The following is a 16602-nucleotide window of genomic DNA, read 5'->3' as shown; positions in this document are numbered from 1 at the left end:
GGACTGAAGTTCTACCAACCTTAACTTTTTTCCCATATAAGGATTATCAGAGCAGATTGAGAGCTGTTAAACAAAAACAACATTGCCCTTTAAAAAATTTGTTGTCTTGTTGATAAAATATAGTCCTCGAAGCAAATATTATTTGTAGATATATTTTTTTAACTGAATACTTAATACTTTTTCAGCTTATAGCATACTTCAGGGGGCCTTGTTTTCCCAGCATTATTGCCTATGATGGCTTGATAGATTCAAATAGGTTCCAATTACAGATTGAGTTATTCCATATTTGAGCTATGAATAATTATGCCACTACACTTGTATCCTTGATATTAGCAGGACGAACCTTTCACATTTCTTCAATTCATACATTCTATCTGCTTATCCAACTCATTTCAAGAACACTTTTTATCTGTCAGCCGACATTCCTAGGGTACGTCCCTGCGCCTTGGAATGTGGTTGCAGCTCTTTTACTATCACTGTCCCCCACAAGACAATCAAGCAAAAGCAAATACTCCCCCCTCTGATGGCCAAAGAGCGAAAATAGCGCAACAACGTCAACTTTGTTGCCGAAGTGGTTGGTGGGTGGGTGGCTGGCTGGATGGGTGTGTGTTGGGTGAGGCACAAAGAAAGAGATATAAAAAACGTTGAAAGAGAATGAATTGTATGCTTCGGGGAAATGTTTCGCTTTCGTGTTTTGGTCTGTGGCGCGGCGACTTTCTGGCTACCAGGCTAGGCCGGGGCCAACAGCCAACAGTCAGCAGTCAGTGTCAGTCGCCAGTTGGAACGCAACGTTCAAAACGCTACGCATTTGAACGGCGGCGATTGCATAAAATCGGCTAAAAAGTAAAAGGAAAAGAGAGAGAAAAAGAAAATTTGTCGCCGGTCGCAAATAAAGTGACTTTTTTTTTTACAGTGTTGCATTGAGACTTTACGTCTAGAGCGTTTCAGAGATTAGAGACTGAATGATAAGACATAACTGTTTTTCTTAATGCAAAACCCGGCGCCAATTTAAGTATCTACTGTAAGAAATTCCACTGCAGACTTGGCAAACACTCGAGACGCCGAAATTGCAAAAACCAAATACTAGATTCATATATTTTTTTGTTTTTGTTTTTGTTTTCTGTGTGTGTGTGTGCTTCTATAGATTGTAATTTCACGACCATTTGAGTTGATTTGGCAAATTTATGGCACACTCTTCAAATTTGTTTATAAACATTTCAATTCGATTCGACTAATGTGAGCACGTTTGCTGTTCAAAAATTCCTTCGAGTGCAGCAAACCTTAAACTTTGCTTTTTTGTCATTGACGTCATCGAAAGTATATATACACATATACAGATGTATACGTATGTGTATAAAAGTACTATAAACACGCAAAAATCAAATGTCTATGCTTAATTCGTAGGGGTAGTTTCTATACCCTTGTTTATAAGGGCCTTAACCGATCTGATATCGAGGAAATTAATGATGGCTCATTAGTTTGGCCTATTCCGTGTTGGAATTTTCTATTTGCATTCAACATTTTTCAATACTTGTGACTTATTTATTTAAAAACAAATTTCCATTAAAGTTTTTAAAGTCTTTTTATGTCTATTAATTTCGAGTTGTTGGCCATATTTGAGGGCAGCATAAAAACTAGTCCACGATAAAAAATTAAAAATCTGTTTTTAATATGCAATTCAATTTTAAATGGCATAGTCCATGTACCTTTTTTTTGTGGTAGAGGGTATTAAAATTATCTAACTATTGCTCTCTCATTCAAAACAAAAAACAGCTGATTTTGTCACGCTCCCAATTTAGTTTTTTCTTTAACCATGAAAGTGTTGTGCTTGTTGTTGTTGTTGCTGTTGACCCCCTTTTAGCTCTATCCCCTTGTCTCCTACTCTTAAAACTACAACTTGTTGAAAATTTTTAAAAGAGAATTATGCGCAAAGAGAATTTGCAAAAGAGTATATAATATACATAAATAGAGAGAGCAAGTGCATCCATCAGCTGGAGTTGGCTTCGTCCATTGCCCCCGTTTCACTTTTTGTCTTGCTTTTTAAAATAATAAATAATACAACAAACTACGCGCCATTTTTCCTTTGTGTATTCTTTTAAATGAATTTGCATTTTATGTTATTTCTTTTTTTTTTTTTTTTTTTTCGTTTCTGGCGTTTTCATTCCATTGAGCATTTTGTTGTTTTCTTTGTTTGAGATACAGATCTTTTAGCTAAATTTAAAATACATACATATATTTACGTACTTATGTGTAGAATGATTTAGTCAAGTACAGGGGCACGGGCATGTCAATGGATACAGTGGTTGGAAAGTGCTTTAAAAATAATATGGAATCTGAAGAAAGAATTTGTGTTTAACCTTAGTTTGTTCCTTTTTAAATAACGTATACAATAATCACGTATACGCAGGGTGTGACCAATAATATTCTGTTTAGAAAGATTCCGAAGATTGTTGGCAATACAAAAATTTACAAAATTGATCGAAAAGTGACAAAAATTGACAAATTGGAATTGTTAAAATTTAAACTTTGTGATTTTTCGTGACTGATTTAAGAGAGGAAAAACTCTTTCTAATTTGTTTAACAAGGCATATTTAACTAGCCTTTGGGTCTTAGATTTTATGTTGTCTGGTTAATTTTCAAAATATATTTTCTACAGTGAATACAGTGAACTTTTAAACTCAAATATAGTTTGTTTTATGTAGGGAATGAAGAGCTTGACGGTCGAGAGTTTTGACGTAGTCTGAAAATAAGAGTTTGAACAAAAAGTTGTCCCCTTCCATTTGATAATAAAGGTGCAAGCAGGAGGGAACGATAGTAGAGAGACGCTGTTGTAGTGGATGTTATTACAAAAAGTCATCATACGAAAACTGTCTCATTCCTAACAATTGTAAAGTTTAGTAATCGTTTGAATTACTATTAGATAGAATTTAATAAATAATTGCTTTGTCGATTTCAATTTCCCACCTCCTTTGACTCACTGTGCATCGTGTACACACACTTATTGACTCGAGCGTAAATATATATTTAATCAAATTCGTCGCTTTTGTCGAATTACTTTGTGCTTTGCTTAGCCCAGAGAACCGACAATCACAACAAATAGCATCATTTGTCGTTGAGCATCGTTGGCGATTGCTTCGGGTGCTGGTTACTCTGGCGGCACTAGAGTTAGAATCATTGTGCAGTGCTTGAATAAACTACGGCAACAACAGCAAAAAAAAAGTAATAATAATAAAAAACGTGACAGTGATTCTTCTTGATTTCAATTAAAATTGCTAACGGCAGCATTAAAAGTTGATTAAATTTTGCTTTCGGTATGAGCTCAAGTGCCTCCTATTCAAAAAATTAGCTGTGAAAACATTCTCCGACTGACCCAAAAAAAAAAAAAAGTAACAAAAATACAATTCGCCACAAAAACCACAAACTAGGTCATCATGCGAAACTCTTACTTGCAAAATTTGTGCAATAATATGAACTTGGAACTCTAAGCTAACATAGACGAAAATCAAGTGAAAAAATATAGCTAATTAAATAATATAAAATAAAAGTTAAAACATTGTAATCATAAGTGAAACTCAAGTGCCTCATTTGGTAAAAACTTTAGATGCTGATGATGATGATGATAATTGAGTGTTAGACCAAGGTCCAGATTTAGATCCAGACCATCAAAATATATATATTTACAAAAAAAACACACACAAAGAGGCACAAATCATTATGAAAGGCCTTTGTGATGACAATTTCAATAACAATAATTGTACGCTATTCGACGGTGGAGGAGCTGACGATTGTGAGAATGGTGGAGGTGGAGGTGGAGGCGGTGGCAGACGACACCGTGCCCGACAAGTGCACAGTCTGGCCGTAAGAACCACAAGTGCCTATGACACATTGGAGCGTCCTTTTCGCCATGATAAACTACGTGGACGATGGTCAAAGTCAGCTGATTTTTATTTCGCCACCTCTAGCCATGCCTTCAGTTCAATGTTATTCTCCGATTTACCCGTTTGGGGCCTCATGTTTGGCGGTTGGAGTGAGTATGATTACATACATATACATATACATACCTACATATATTTATTTTAATTTTCAAATTCATTCACTATCAGTCTCTTAATTCAATTAAGCCATTAAAATAGAGCTGAGGGGTTATCAACAGACAAATAGCAAAATGCGTTAATTATAATCAGCGTTTTTTTTTTTTTACTTTTATTTTCACTTGCGTGTCTTTGTTTAAAAACCAATTTTTTTTTTTTTAAATGAAATGACTTTGAAGACGAGATAAGAATAGGCCATTGACCAGTTGTCTCTCATTATTATTCCAAACTCAGCTATTTACCTAATTGCAATTAATTAAGCAACACCATAATTTAATCGTGATCTTTGTTAAGTATACAATTGTTTCAATTGCTAAGCTAAATTTGGTTTTCCCCTCATCCAATACTTACTTTAGAAATCAATAACTGCAATGAAATCGGCTTCCTTTTTGACACAAGGAAATTGATTAGACATTGATTTTTGTTTACTCCTCTATGTGAAGAGCACTTTACACTTGCATTGTTAGAGATAGCATTCAGAAGGCTCTTATTCCATTGAGTGGCAATAGCTACGTGTCCCCCCCTTTGCTTTTTATTATCCTTTAATTGTTTTCACACAAAGTTCGTAACAGTTAAAAAGAAAATCAATTTCAAACTTAAGTCAAATGATTTTGGGAAATTTTTTGACTTTTTAGAATATTTACCATGGAATATAAAAGCCTAATGAATCACTTCCCACCAGAGGAAAATATGTGCAAATATTCTTTAACTTGTATTCGATTTTACAATATAATGAATAAAATGAATCAAAATGGAAAAATTGTTAGTTTGTAATGTGTGTAGGGCCCCAAGAACTGATAATTAAAGTAATCCAATTGAACAACTGTTTTGCTACAATTGTAGATGATGACACATCTTGATGTCGACTAGGAAGGTTTAGTTTAGAAACCCAGTTGAGACCGTAAATCTAGAACATTATTTTGCTTACAAATACATATTTTCAATTTTTCAAATAACTTTATCTCAATTGGCAATGATTTAATTTATCGAGAGCTTGAAATAGTTTCAAATCATTAAGGTTTTCAATGACTAAGATTTTGTTGGAGTTTTTTGCGGTTGCAAATGCAAAGTAAAAGTAAAAAGGAAAATATATAATTTATTGAAAGAGCTCTTAACTATAGAATTCTAATTACTTGTATATTTTCTTTTACAGAATACTTTTTGCTGTCTTATTTACTGGCAATAATATTCTCTGCGCTTCCCATATTTCTAATTCAAACATTTTTGGGACAGTTTTCATCGTCGGGAACAATATCGGCATTTCGCGTGTCGCCCATATTTAAAGGTAAGAAATCGATATAAACAAAAAAGTATGAAAGGTTTTACTGTATGGCAATTGACAAATGTGATTTGTGTGAGATATCGGTAAAATTTTGTTTATTTTTTCAAAATGTTTCAAAGAATAGTTTCCAAATAAAGTCTGTCGACTTGTAAAAGTTATTTTTGGTCTTGATTACAGACTTTAAGATATTTTCTATATAAAACGAAGCAGCTCTGGCAATATTTTTTATTAGATTTTGAGAGGCGGCTCGAGGTCGATAAATAAAAAAACAAGATTTCATTCCTTTCAAGGGATTATTTTACACGTTTGAGGTCTGATTTGTCCTACGAAAAGGTTTAAAACAAAATTTATTTTCATTTGAAACCTTTTGTTCTCTTCTCTTCTCTCTGACAATTGATGTCAAGTAAGTTTTTTGAGTTTCTTTTCAAAGACCAATCTTTATGACGATAAATGGGCAAATCTCCAGCGTTAAGTTATATATATGTGTATGTATTTTGGCCTGTTCTTGATTCTGAATTGATTTTAAATTTAAATTTCTTAAAAAATACAATTCAATTCTATCTAAATTCTTTGCAATTTCAAACGAGACAAGTCCTGAATGATTCTGATCGATATTGCAAAAAGTAAAAGTTATTTCTTTTAAATAGTTATTTCTTTTATTGATAGCCAGTAATAAATTCATGACATCAACTCAAAAAGGTCACCCAAAAAAAAACAACTAAGAAAAAATGTTCTGCATAGTATTAGGCTTTTTGATTGTATAGTATTCGATTATTTTTGAAGTATAATGCATAATTTTAGACTGAAAATTAAAATGAAAAATGGTATTCTTATTCGTCTTTTAAAAAAAGTATAAGAATTTATGCCTTTTTATTCATTTCAGGCATTGGCTATTCCATTTTACTCCTGAATCTGGCCACACTTACCTACTATAGTATATTTGCTGCCGTTCCGTTCATCTATGCGGTGAATTCCTTGCATCCAGTAATACCATGGATGAGTTGTAATAATACTTATAACACGGTTAACTGTTCAACTCACACAACATATAATCAAGATGTAAGTCTCTATCTAGGCAAAGAGGACTTACATGAAATATCTGACATTTTTCTTCTTCTTTCAGGATGTTTGGCAAGATCCGCATTCCACCGTGGAATTCTTCAGGTAAAAAGGTCTACAATTCATTTAGGACTCTTAGTCATTCTCCTCTTTCTTCTCCTCCAGATCTGTAGTGGCGTCTACATCGGCTGGTTCCGGTTCTTTGACAATTTCATGGTCTCTGCTTATTGCCGTTGTATCGCTTTGGCTCTTTGTTTTGGCCTTGATACTTAAACCCATTTCATTTGTAAGCAAATATATTGATACAAAATTTCTCGTCTATATATAAATGCAATTTTCTTCATAGATCGGAAAAACCTTTCGCTGCGCTTGCATTGTGATGTTTTCATTTTTTCTCTCAACATTCATCTTTATGGTCATTCACATGGATGTCACTTGGACAACGTTGCTTCATTACTTCAATCCCACAGTGCCGGACAGTTGGAGTGCCATTTATCCAGCCATGCAACAAGGCATCTTAATGGCCCCGCTAATGCTCGGACCTGGTTGGGGCAGTGTTCTAACCCTGGCCAGCTACAATAGTTTTCGCACAGACGCTGAAAAATTTAGTATTTGGGTTAGTGTAACCCACATATCGATTGCAGTGATGGCCTTTGTATGCGGTCAAGTGGCCAATGATCATTTTGAAGGTAAGTTTTCGATAATTTTGGAATATTCAAATTTTAAAATTTCATTTGGTTTGCAGGTCATGTTGGGATGTTACGCTGGCATGTTGATGAGGACCATGAGATGCAATTTCTATATCTCTGCTATGCCTATTTATTTGGCAGTTATAGCACGTTGTCCAATTTATGGTCATTTCTCTTTTTTATAGTCATTTTCATAGCAGAACTTTGCGCGTTGGTAAGTTAAAAATTCAAATTTTTGATACATTTTTTCTTTTCATGCGGTTAAAATGATTGCCAATTGATTGGTTGGTTGGTATCCTTATTGAATTATGTTTTTCAATAAAGATATAATCTTTTACCCATAGACTAACATAGATTCAAATTTCGTTTACAGGTCATCCAAGTTTTGAATGTATTGACGGCACTTTTTGATGAATTCGAGCAGCTACGACCCAAAAAGAAATATGTTATATTTTCTTTGGTATTTTTCCTTATGATGACTTCTATATATTTTTGCACTCAGGTAAGTAAGAGAGAGTTTTTAAAAAGATAATGTTGTTAAAATATTTGTTTATTTTTAGTTGGGATTTCGTCAAATGAGTTCATTGCCCTATGTATTGGTACTAAGCCAATTGATTATATCGGTCATTTTAATTATTATGACCACTTGGATATATGGCCGTGTGAGATTCCAATGCGATTTGCAGTTCATGTTGGGCAAAACGATCTCAAGTATGAAAATTTACTTCATACGCTTTGCCACGCCCATATTTTTAGTAATCTGTCTGGTAAATATATATAAAATTATCAATGGATTCTCCAACTATTAATTTTTTTTGTTCCTTTTGATAGTTACAAAATGCCTTTCATTTGGCCACTGACAATGGCAGCCAGTTGCATCATTCTGTGATTGGTGTCACTCAGGGAATAATCTATCTTGTGGCCATCTTTTTTATGGTCTATAAAATGTGTCAGACCAGCGGCAGTTGGCGTCACCGTTTGAGGCAATGTTTTACACCTCATGACTGGCATCCTGTTGATGCTGATAATCGTCGTTTCTATGAGGAAATAATGGGCACTTCTGAGATGCTTGTTATCGATTCGAATGCCAATAACACATAATGCCTATTTCCTTTTTGATTAACACTTACAACTGACTTGCCTGTACTTAAGAAAGAGCTGAGTCGAACTGAATCCACACACACCACATACACACACATGCACACTTTTTGTGTGGATATTGGAATTTTTACTTTAATAAGATTGTGTACTGATATTTTCCAAAAACGCTTAGGCTATAATGAACAATAAAACTGGTGATAATAATTTATAAAGAAATGCAAACGCAAAAAGAAGAAAAAAAATTATTGAAAAAAAATGTTGCATACTTTTCGCCTGTGCAGTAGCTTTAAATTAATTGAACACTTTTATTCCACAATTTATTTGATCTGAGATAAGCCTGTGGCTCAATGGTAATCATTTGATACACATTAAATTGAAAATTATATATACTCAATGGAAAAGCTTTACTGAAAATCAACACGAAATAACACTTGAGGGCATCCATCATTGCGGTTTCCTGTCTATTACACAGACAAAAGAGATATCTATTGAAATACAAATATCAATTTCGATTATGTTTTGGTGTATGCATATGCAAAATTTGTCAAGAGCCTCAAATACAGCGGAAAATGAAGAGAATGTAGGAGAAACCTAGAGACAGATACAGAGATAGACTGGTATGGGGGAGGAAAATAAGACAGAGAGAGACATAAATATATAGACACTGTGTCAGACAAAAGCTTGATAATGAAAAATATGGAAAAAACGTCGACATTCGCACACAACATCTGTCCGAATGGCCCGACTCATCCATCCGATGCTGGTGGCTTTTCAGATTCAGATTCAGTTTGCCGGCAACGTTTCTTCTAATTAGTTCGTCAATTTAAGAGCAAAAACGTAGCCACGTAAAAAAAAAATTATAAATATTATATATGTAATTGTTTAATTTTTAACTACAATAACACAAAAACAACAACAGCTACAGAAACAATAACAACAAACCAAACTGATTCAAGATTCTTTAATCGGAGCTGCAATAGAATTCTTTTCATTTTTTTTTTTTTTTTTTCGTACATTGTGATTATTTTCAAGTGCAATGCCATCGGATTGACGTTGACATAGATAATCTTACCTGTCTATATAAACACATAAAATTCCAACGCCGAAATGGTCTATGAATCTTCATACGAATCGGGGCAAAAGCCCTTTCGTCCCGATCTGCAACGTGGCAAATGGGAAAAACCCACAGACTATCTGTTCGCCTGTTTCGGTTTGGCCTTGAAACTAGATGTATTTGTGGCTTCCTATTGGTTCTTTTTTGATATGGGATGTAAGTAATATAATTGTGATATACAAATTTAAGTACAGTCCTGGATTTACAATAGAAGCAGTCAACGGCAAATGCCTGGACTGACTAAATTCTAAAAGTTTTAGTATATATTTTAGATAATTCTTATACGTAGTTTAATTGTAAATAAACTAATATGTTCCTTGGGTCCAAAATAGATAAATTTTAACATTAGTTTTTCCATCTTGTAGTACAATTCCATAAAGATTTTCATTAGTTTGCCCTAGCGGCTAAGTCCAGCCCTGTCTATATTTGTGAATGATTATAGATAAATGTACTATACACTTGCTAGTCTATAAAATACTGATTAGAATTATCATTTGAATGCATTTTTCAAGGGGCGTTTCTATTGGGGGTAGTCATTTGACCTATGCAAATACATACATATTTGTTGATTGCAAAAATATTTACATTTATACAAATGATTTAAGTTTGGAAAAGACGCATAAAAGATTATTAAGGCCGCCATTAATACTTTATATAGAAAGAAACACAAAGTTTTCTTTTATTTAGAATTTCTGTGAAAGTCTTATCTCTAAATGGATATTTCAAATGACCCATCTTAAAAGCCCCGTGCTTAATATGAAGATTAAAACAATGAGTCATTAGATTTAAGAAACGATAGTTATTAAAAGGGAAATATATATTTACCTCGGGTTATCAACGCACTTTCACATGATTTGTTTATTAAATTAATTTCGCTTTAATATCGAAATTTTTTTTAGTGTTTGGCATGATGCCCTATTATATATATATGGTTATCTATTTGGTTCCCATTTTGGTTGTTCACTCGTTTATGGGTCAATTTTCCAGCAGCGGTTTCATATCCGCGTTTCGTCTTTCACCGTTTTTTAAAGGTAAGCATATATGTAGTTTATACTTATGATAAGGAAAACATAAAGTTCTTTTCGTTATTTTTACAGGAATGGGCTTTGTCAGTTTATTTTTGAGCGTATCGATGTTGGTTTACTATGGCATCTTTGCGGCTGTGCCACTTATTTTCATAATTAATTCACTGCGTCCCACTTTGCCCTGGAGTTGTGAGGGTATTGGACATTATGCTAACATTTCCCACTATCCAATGACTGTGAGTTTAACAAACAATGTATTTTATATTTCAATTGTAATATTGATTTCACTTTGAATGTAAAGATTTGTAACAAAACAAACACAGAATTGGATGATTTGATGGCAAGTGACAATGAAACGGAAATATTTCTAACAACTACAGTACATGTTCCATCGGTGTTGTTCTTTAAGTAAGTGTATTATAATGCTTAACAGATTTTCATTTACAGATTTAACCATTTTCTTGCAGACATCATTTTCAAAGTTATGATTCTGAGAAGTTCAGTTATCTCGATGATGAGTATGAGCTGTCTTGGAATTTTGTTGGCCTCTTTTTAGTTGTTTGGGCAATTGTCGCATTTATATTTTATAAGTTCTCTGAGACGGCTAAATTTGGCAAATTCATACGTTATATGGTTATAGGCACTTTGATTATATTACTTGTATGCTTTGTGCGTTTTATCTTTCTACCTGGAGCTCTGGATGGACTTACCCATTACATGAAACCTCGTCTTGACGATATGCTAACCGGTGGAATATCAACTTCTATAATGATGTTACAGGCTCTTGGTGCTGGCTGGGGCAGTATTATAGCCTTATCCAGTTTTAATGAGTTTAAAACAAACATTATGAACTATAGCTGGATTATTGCTTTTGGTCAAGTAACTATTTACATACTGTTTGGCATGGTCACTTTTATGCTGGATCATTTCTTTCAGGGTAAGAATTAAAAGTAACGAGGGGATTCAATTTGTTCAAAGAAGTTTTAAATATATAAAACTATTGATTACACAGGCCGACATGATTTTTGCTGACGTTAACTTGAGAGGTGTTCTTAACTAATTCGGGTACGCTGATTCTAACTGCATACTTGGTTTTTGTCCATCACGTCCAGATTTTTTGAAATCTGGAGATCTGGGGTTGGAAAATATGCACCCAAAAGTATACTATAGAAAGTTTGAAACAAAAATTTTCAACTTTTTTAACAGATTTCAGAATATTCCGTGTAAGAAAATTAGTTCTTGTTTGCACTAATAACTAATAAACAATTTGTAAGACGCAGCAAATTCCCACAATTCTTTAAAATTTAAAAGCAGACAATTCTTGGAATCGCTATAGCATACTTTTTGGTTCAAAATTTACTCATTATAGAACTATATCCAGAGTGTAAGATATTATCTATTATAACAAAGAAATAACTCTTTGATATTTTGTAAATTTCTTTTAAATCAAGCCTAGTATATTAATAGGATAAGATAATAATGTTTTTAAAGCAATATTATGCTTATATCATGGAATAATATATTGCAAATGAAGTAATTTTGAATAATTTGAACGCATTTTTTTAGAAATCCTGACGTGATGGAGAAAAACTGAGTACAGGGCCGTGATCAGCACCCCCCAATTACTATAGGAGACCTATTGAACTTCAAACACTTTTTTATGACCTCAAAAATGTCGGCCTGTGTTATTGCTCAAGTTTCTACTAGGTCTGAAACTTTGGTGTCTAGCTCATTCTATTAAGTACTTTTCCCTCGTTTTTTCCCATCTAGAAATGAAGGCGGATAGGTTTGAGACCTATGTGGAAAACCATTGGCTTTTGTTCTTATCTAGTGCTAGTGCTTTGGCTTCTTTGGAATGGCCTAACATGTGGACCATTTTGTATTACAGCATGCTCTTAATGGCGGCACTTATTGTGATAGTATGTAATCAATTTGTAACTTAAGAAGATGTAAAAAGTAAAACTTTTATTTCTTTGTAGTCCACCCAGATCTTTACGGTGCTCAAAAGTCTTTTTGATGAGTTCGAAGGACTACGTCACTATAAGCAAGAAGTTACCTTTGGCGTAATTGGTGGACTGGCCATTTGCTCTTTCTTCTTCTGCACTAATGTAAGTACAAGTTAAGGATTCCCAATAACATTTGCAACTAACTATTTATTGAATATTTCAGCATGGAATTCTATATTTCTCGAGCCTCAGCCTGGATGCCATTTTCTCCCATAGCGTATTACATTTGTTGCTCCTCCTGGTCATTCTATGGATCTATGGACGTGAACGTTTTCAGCGTGATATTGAATTTATGCTTGGTCAACCGTTTGCCTCATGGAGAATCATTGTGTTACGTTTTGTGGCTCCCCTGATGCTTATTTATTTGCTGGTTCGTCTAACTATTATCACTCTGAAACAAAATGTAATTGTTTGACTTTATTTCAGTTAATGGGCATCTTTATTTCTGTATTAGAGCATTCATATTCCTCAACTGTTGTACTAATAATAAGCACAGTTTTGGTATTGATACCATTGTTATTTATACCCGGCTATGGTATTTATAATATGTGGCAAGGTGCTGGAACATTTTGTGTACGTTTCCGTAGAGCCTGTCGTCCCACAGATTGGTATCCTTTAGAGACAGCAGATCGTCAACTATATGAGGAGTCCATGGGAACCTCGGACATAACGCATCAATTGTATGAAGTTACGGAAGAGGTCAATTGACCTAGAACAATGCATTCAACTTACCCACATATTTGTATAAAATAAAAATATTACCAAGAAACAATACTGACATATTTTGGTTGTCATTACTAAAAACTAGACAAACGGGCTAACTAACTTTAGTCACGCTGATTCTAGTACATTTTAAAATACATTTTTGGTTAATCTTTTGCTATATATGGGTTTTAAGTGACAAATCTCTGCAAAAGAACAAGCCAAAAAGTTCTGAATTTTTAATCTGGTTGTTCCTAACGGAGATTTATGTTATGGTCTTCCGATCTTGATGAAGTCGGACACGTTTTATAATAGATGTGTTGATGTTAAAATTATTGCCTGCAATATATAGAAAAGCCTACAACAATACAGCATTATAACGATATGGGCTTAGGACAATTTTTCATTGCTTTACACGTTTTCAATTTATAGTTGACATAGCCAATATATACAATAATTATAATTGACCTAATTGACTATTAAATATATGAAAATATGTTTAAATTTAGACGAAAGATTAATTCATTTCGTTGTTTCTTCGCCACCAGATGTCTCTGACATAAATTCTGGCATTTGACGCTGCCTACGGTATGCATTGTATTCGGCTTGAATTTCAGGATCGGCTGGCGTCCAATCGAGCGGTTTGAGACGTTTCTTAAGACTATCGCACATGGTGTCACGTTTGCGAATCATAATGTATATTATATAGAGAGGTATCCACATCACAGACGACACACAACTTGCCCAACCAATAGAGATTGCCCAATCCGGATAGCCTATATTATTATAAGTAATTCTTCGTATAAAAAAAACGCTCGTGATTAGGATGAACTGGCAAAAAAATTAAGGTATTAGCCAAAGCAATTTGTAGTTAATTTCGGTGTTCAACTTACAACCAAAATTATGGGAGTTAGGAATTGCCAAGAGATTCTCCAAAACCAGCTAGGACGTTTGCCTATCATAAATTCCACATCGAAAAGGAAATTTTTAATACCATAGATATACGAAACCATAATGATCTCCACCATACAGATGACAATGACAGCTATCGCCGAGGAATACCAATCGAAAAGCTGCAATACGAACATGCCACCCTAGCAAACAAAATGATTCTCATTAAAATCTACAAAAGTTAAGGAAATCAATAAATATTTACATTGGTGCACATGATTGAGGAAATGGTAAAGAAGACAATGCAAACAATCAAAGTGACTTTTTTTTTATGATTGCGTAGAAAATGAACCTCATCCAATATTGATGAATTGATGGCCTCCAGTTGGACAAACTGTGGATTAGAAAGTGTGAGAGTTTACCTTGGCCATAATCACTTACTTAGCTACCACACTATCGATGCCCAGCAGGAAGAGCATGAAAAAGAATAAAATCGCCCACAACTGTGGGACGGGTAACAGGGCAATGGCTTCAGGATATGTCACAAATGCCAGACCTGGTCCCGAGGTGGCCACCGTAGCTACGGGTATGCCCGATCTCTCTGTATATAATAAACAAAAATTACATTCACATTTGGATAGGCTCAATTGAAAAAAGGGAAACCAACCAGATAGATGACCCAGTACTGAGAATACCACAAAACCAGCAAAAATGCTGGTAAACACATTTATGGCAGGACAGAAGATTGAATCGAATTTTGCATTATTTCGAAATGCATTAAAACTGGCCATATTAACAATGCCACCCCATCCAGGTCCTAAGCCAAAAAACATTTGTATGGCTGCATCGGCCCACACTTTAAGGTCAAGCAATCGATCCCATTCTGGATAAATAAAGAACTTGATCCCACCCCAAGCACCGGGTAAGGTTATGCCTCGTATAAATAATACGAAAAGCAATACATAAGGAAACGGAGCTGTAAAATAGACCACTTTCCCCATCTAAATTAAGTGAATAAAAACAAAAAAATAACAAATTGAATAAATGCAGTTGTCAAATATTAAATATGCATACCGACTTTATGCCTCCAAATAGGCAGAGGTATATAATAATCCATGTTATTAATAAACTAGCTAACTGTTCCCATACCATACTGCCCAAATGGTTAATACTGTCTGATAGTCTTAATATTTCTCGACTGGCAAAACGATGGAGAACACTTAGTAAATTTTTCAATTATCAAACCATTAATACTTACTGAAAGAATTCATCTGCTGAAGTGGATAGCTTTTCGGATGACGCATTAACCACATTAGCCAACTAAAAGTATAAGGAGTTAATGTTTAATGTAATTATAACTAAATACCAACTAAAACTATGCACCTAACCAGTTGGCCAAGTATCCGAATTGGATGAAATTTTAAACCCATACAAGGATGACATGACTTACCAACATGAAGGATGACATACTTACGTGTTCAACCTGCACACAGGCCTCCGTGTTCCATGAATGATTACAATCAACCCAAGGAACTGTCGCACTGAAACAGTATGATAGCATGCGCACCGGAAAGGATATAATCACGGAATAGTAGCAAACACAGTACATATTTACAATAACCTGAGCTATGCCAGTTCCTTTCAGCAAGGGTGCTAAGCGGAACATGCCTGTGCATCCAGTGCTAGAGAATTGTCCAATTAGTACTTCCATATAAAATAGTGGAATGCCAATTAAAATAACCATTAATAAGTATGGAACCAAAAAAGCTCCTAAGAAAAAAAAAAAAAAAAAATTAAAAATGATGGGACAACAAAAATAAAGTAATCCTTCGAGCCGGATTTGAACCAGCGACCTATGGATTTCAACAGATCGCGATTTAATGAGCTGATGCTACAAGAGCAAGCGCTATCTGGGTCGTCGGATATTGTTTGGCCCAGAGTCCTGCCACTGCTCGTAACACCAAGCCTCGGAAACTCTACAGTCCACCGCTCTACCAACTGAGCTATCGAAGGCATTGGTTGCATTGCTGCCAAAGTGCCAACAAGAGGTGAAAGCTATTCGGTTTAATAGCTTTCGTTTCAGCTTTCACTCGAAAGCTATGTAAATACTATGTACAAGTCGCATGCAATTTCGCTGCAGTGACGTCAGCGTACGTATGCGCTATTTTTGGCACAAGCTTTGAGAGCTCACTCATCAATTAAACGTAACATGGAAGCGTAATGGAATGGAATGGAATGAGATGGAATGGGATGGGATGGTATGGCATAGACAAATGTATATCTGAACTTACCACCACCGCTGCGGTAACAGAGATATGGAAATCGCCATACATTACCGATCCCAATTGCATAGCCAATACATGTCAATAAAAATTCGGTTTTTGAACTCCATTGACCACGATTCTCGTCTCGTACAATTCGTTTTTCTTTACGCGTTGGCGATGCTGGTTCTTCCTTTGGCGGCATTTAGGAAACTCACAATTTTATGTATACATATATTTTTTCATGCCTAAATATGATTAACATATACTATGTTCCTTATGTCGAACAAAGCAATAATCAAAGCCCTAAATAAGTTTTAATAACAGATATTTTTCAAAAAAATTTTAAAATGTTTTGAACATTTTGTAGTAATTGACTTT

At 34.5% G+C, this 16602-nt stretch overlaps 3 protein-coding genes and 1 non-coding gene across 8 annotated transcripts; 2 read left to right on the top strand and 2 right to left on the bottom strand.

Annotated features, from left to right (window-relative positions):
• The first annotated feature begins 794 nt into the window (after positions 1-794).
• On the top strand, positions 795-8444 carry LOC137575100 (sodium- and chloride-dependent glycine transporter 1). 2 transcript variants are annotated; one of them, XM_068287510.1, is made up of 11 exons: positions 795-1021; positions 3602-4027; positions 5245-5376; positions 6257-6432; positions 6497-6537; positions 6598-6718; positions 6779-7121; positions 7178-7335; positions 7495-7623; positions 7682-7888; positions 7953-8444. In XM_068287510.1, the coding sequence occupies exons 2-11, from the start codon at positions 3715-3717 to the stop codon at positions 8220-8222; spliced, it is 1890 nt and encodes a 629-aa protein (XP_068143611.1). In that variant the 5' UTR covers positions 795-1021; positions 3602-3714; the 3' UTR covers positions 8223-8444. The 2 variants fall into 2 exon arrangements, with proteins under 2 accessions (XP_068143611.1, XP_068143610.1); XM_068287509.1 differs by having other exon boundaries at positions 3072-4027.
• A 488-nt stretch (positions 8445-8932) lies between these two features.
• On the top strand, positions 8933-13145 carry LOC137575096 (sodium-dependent proline transporter-like). 3 transcript variants are annotated; one of them, XM_068287501.1, is made up of 10 exons: positions 8942-9096; positions 9255-9492; positions 10236-10367; positions 10434-10597; positions 10663-10769; positions 10829-11298; positions 12132-12280; positions 12341-12469; positions 12531-12737; positions 12794-13145. In XM_068287501.1, exons 2-10 carry the CDS (start codon positions 9330-9332, stop codon positions 13073-13075), a joined length of 1803 nt encoding a protein of 600 aa, XP_068143602.1. In that variant the 5' UTR covers positions 8942-9096; positions 9255-9329; the 3' UTR covers positions 13076-13145. The 3 variants fall into 3 exon arrangements, with proteins under 3 accessions (XP_068143604.1, XP_068143603.1, XP_068143602.1); XM_068287503.1 differs by lacking the exons at positions 12132-12280; positions 12341-12469; positions 12531-12737; positions 12794-13145 and adding exons at positions 11374-11426; positions 11928-11953 and having other exon boundaries at positions 8933-9492; XM_068287502.1 differs by lacking the exons at positions 12132-12280; positions 12341-12469; positions 12531-12737; positions 12794-13145 and adding an exon at positions 11374-11601 and having other exon boundaries at positions 8933-9492.
• A 309-nt stretch (positions 13146-13454) lies between these two features.
• On the bottom strand, positions 13455-16519 carry Ntl (Neurotransmitter transporter-like). 2 transcript variants are annotated; one of them, XM_068287512.1, is made up of 9 exons: positions 16252-16519; positions 15435-15730; positions 15219-15280; positions 15035-15158; positions 14628-14961; positions 14410-14561; positions 14226-14354; positions 13963-14163; positions 13455-13900 (listed from the first exon to the last, which is right to left on the bottom strand). In XM_068287512.1, the coding sequence occupies exons 1-9, from the start codon at positions 16424-16426 to the stop codon at positions 13592-13594; spliced, it is 1782 nt and encodes a 593-aa protein (XP_068143613.1). In that variant the 5' UTR covers positions 16427-16519; the 3' UTR covers positions 13455-13591. The 2 variants fall into 2 exon arrangements, 1 of the variants encoding a protein (XP_068143613.1); XR_011032117.1 differs by lacking the exon at positions 13455-13900 and having other exon boundaries at positions 14023-14163; positions 14226-14355; positions 14413-14561.
• Positions 15786-15973, bottom strand: TRNAY-GUA (transfer RNA tyrosine (anticodon GUA)). Its single transcript has 2 exons — positions 15937-15973; positions 15786-15821 (listed from the first exon to the last, which is right to left on the bottom strand). It is a non-coding gene; the product is annotated as a tRNA-Tyr (tRNA).
• Positions 16520-16602: the final 83 nt, after the last annotated feature.

The sequence above is a fragment of the Drosophila tropicalis genome, unplaced genomic scaffold, assembly GCF_018151085.1.
Source record: "Drosophila tropicalis isolate 14030-0801.00 unplaced genomic scaffold, ASM1815108v1 contig_562, whole genome shotgun sequence".
NCBI classification, from domain to species: domain Eukaryota; kingdom Metazoa; phylum Arthropoda; class Insecta; order Diptera; family Drosophilidae; genus Drosophila; species Drosophila tropicalis.
The sequence above is the reverse complement of the archived record's forward strand: the minus strand, read 5'-3'. Positions and strand labels throughout refer to the sequence as shown.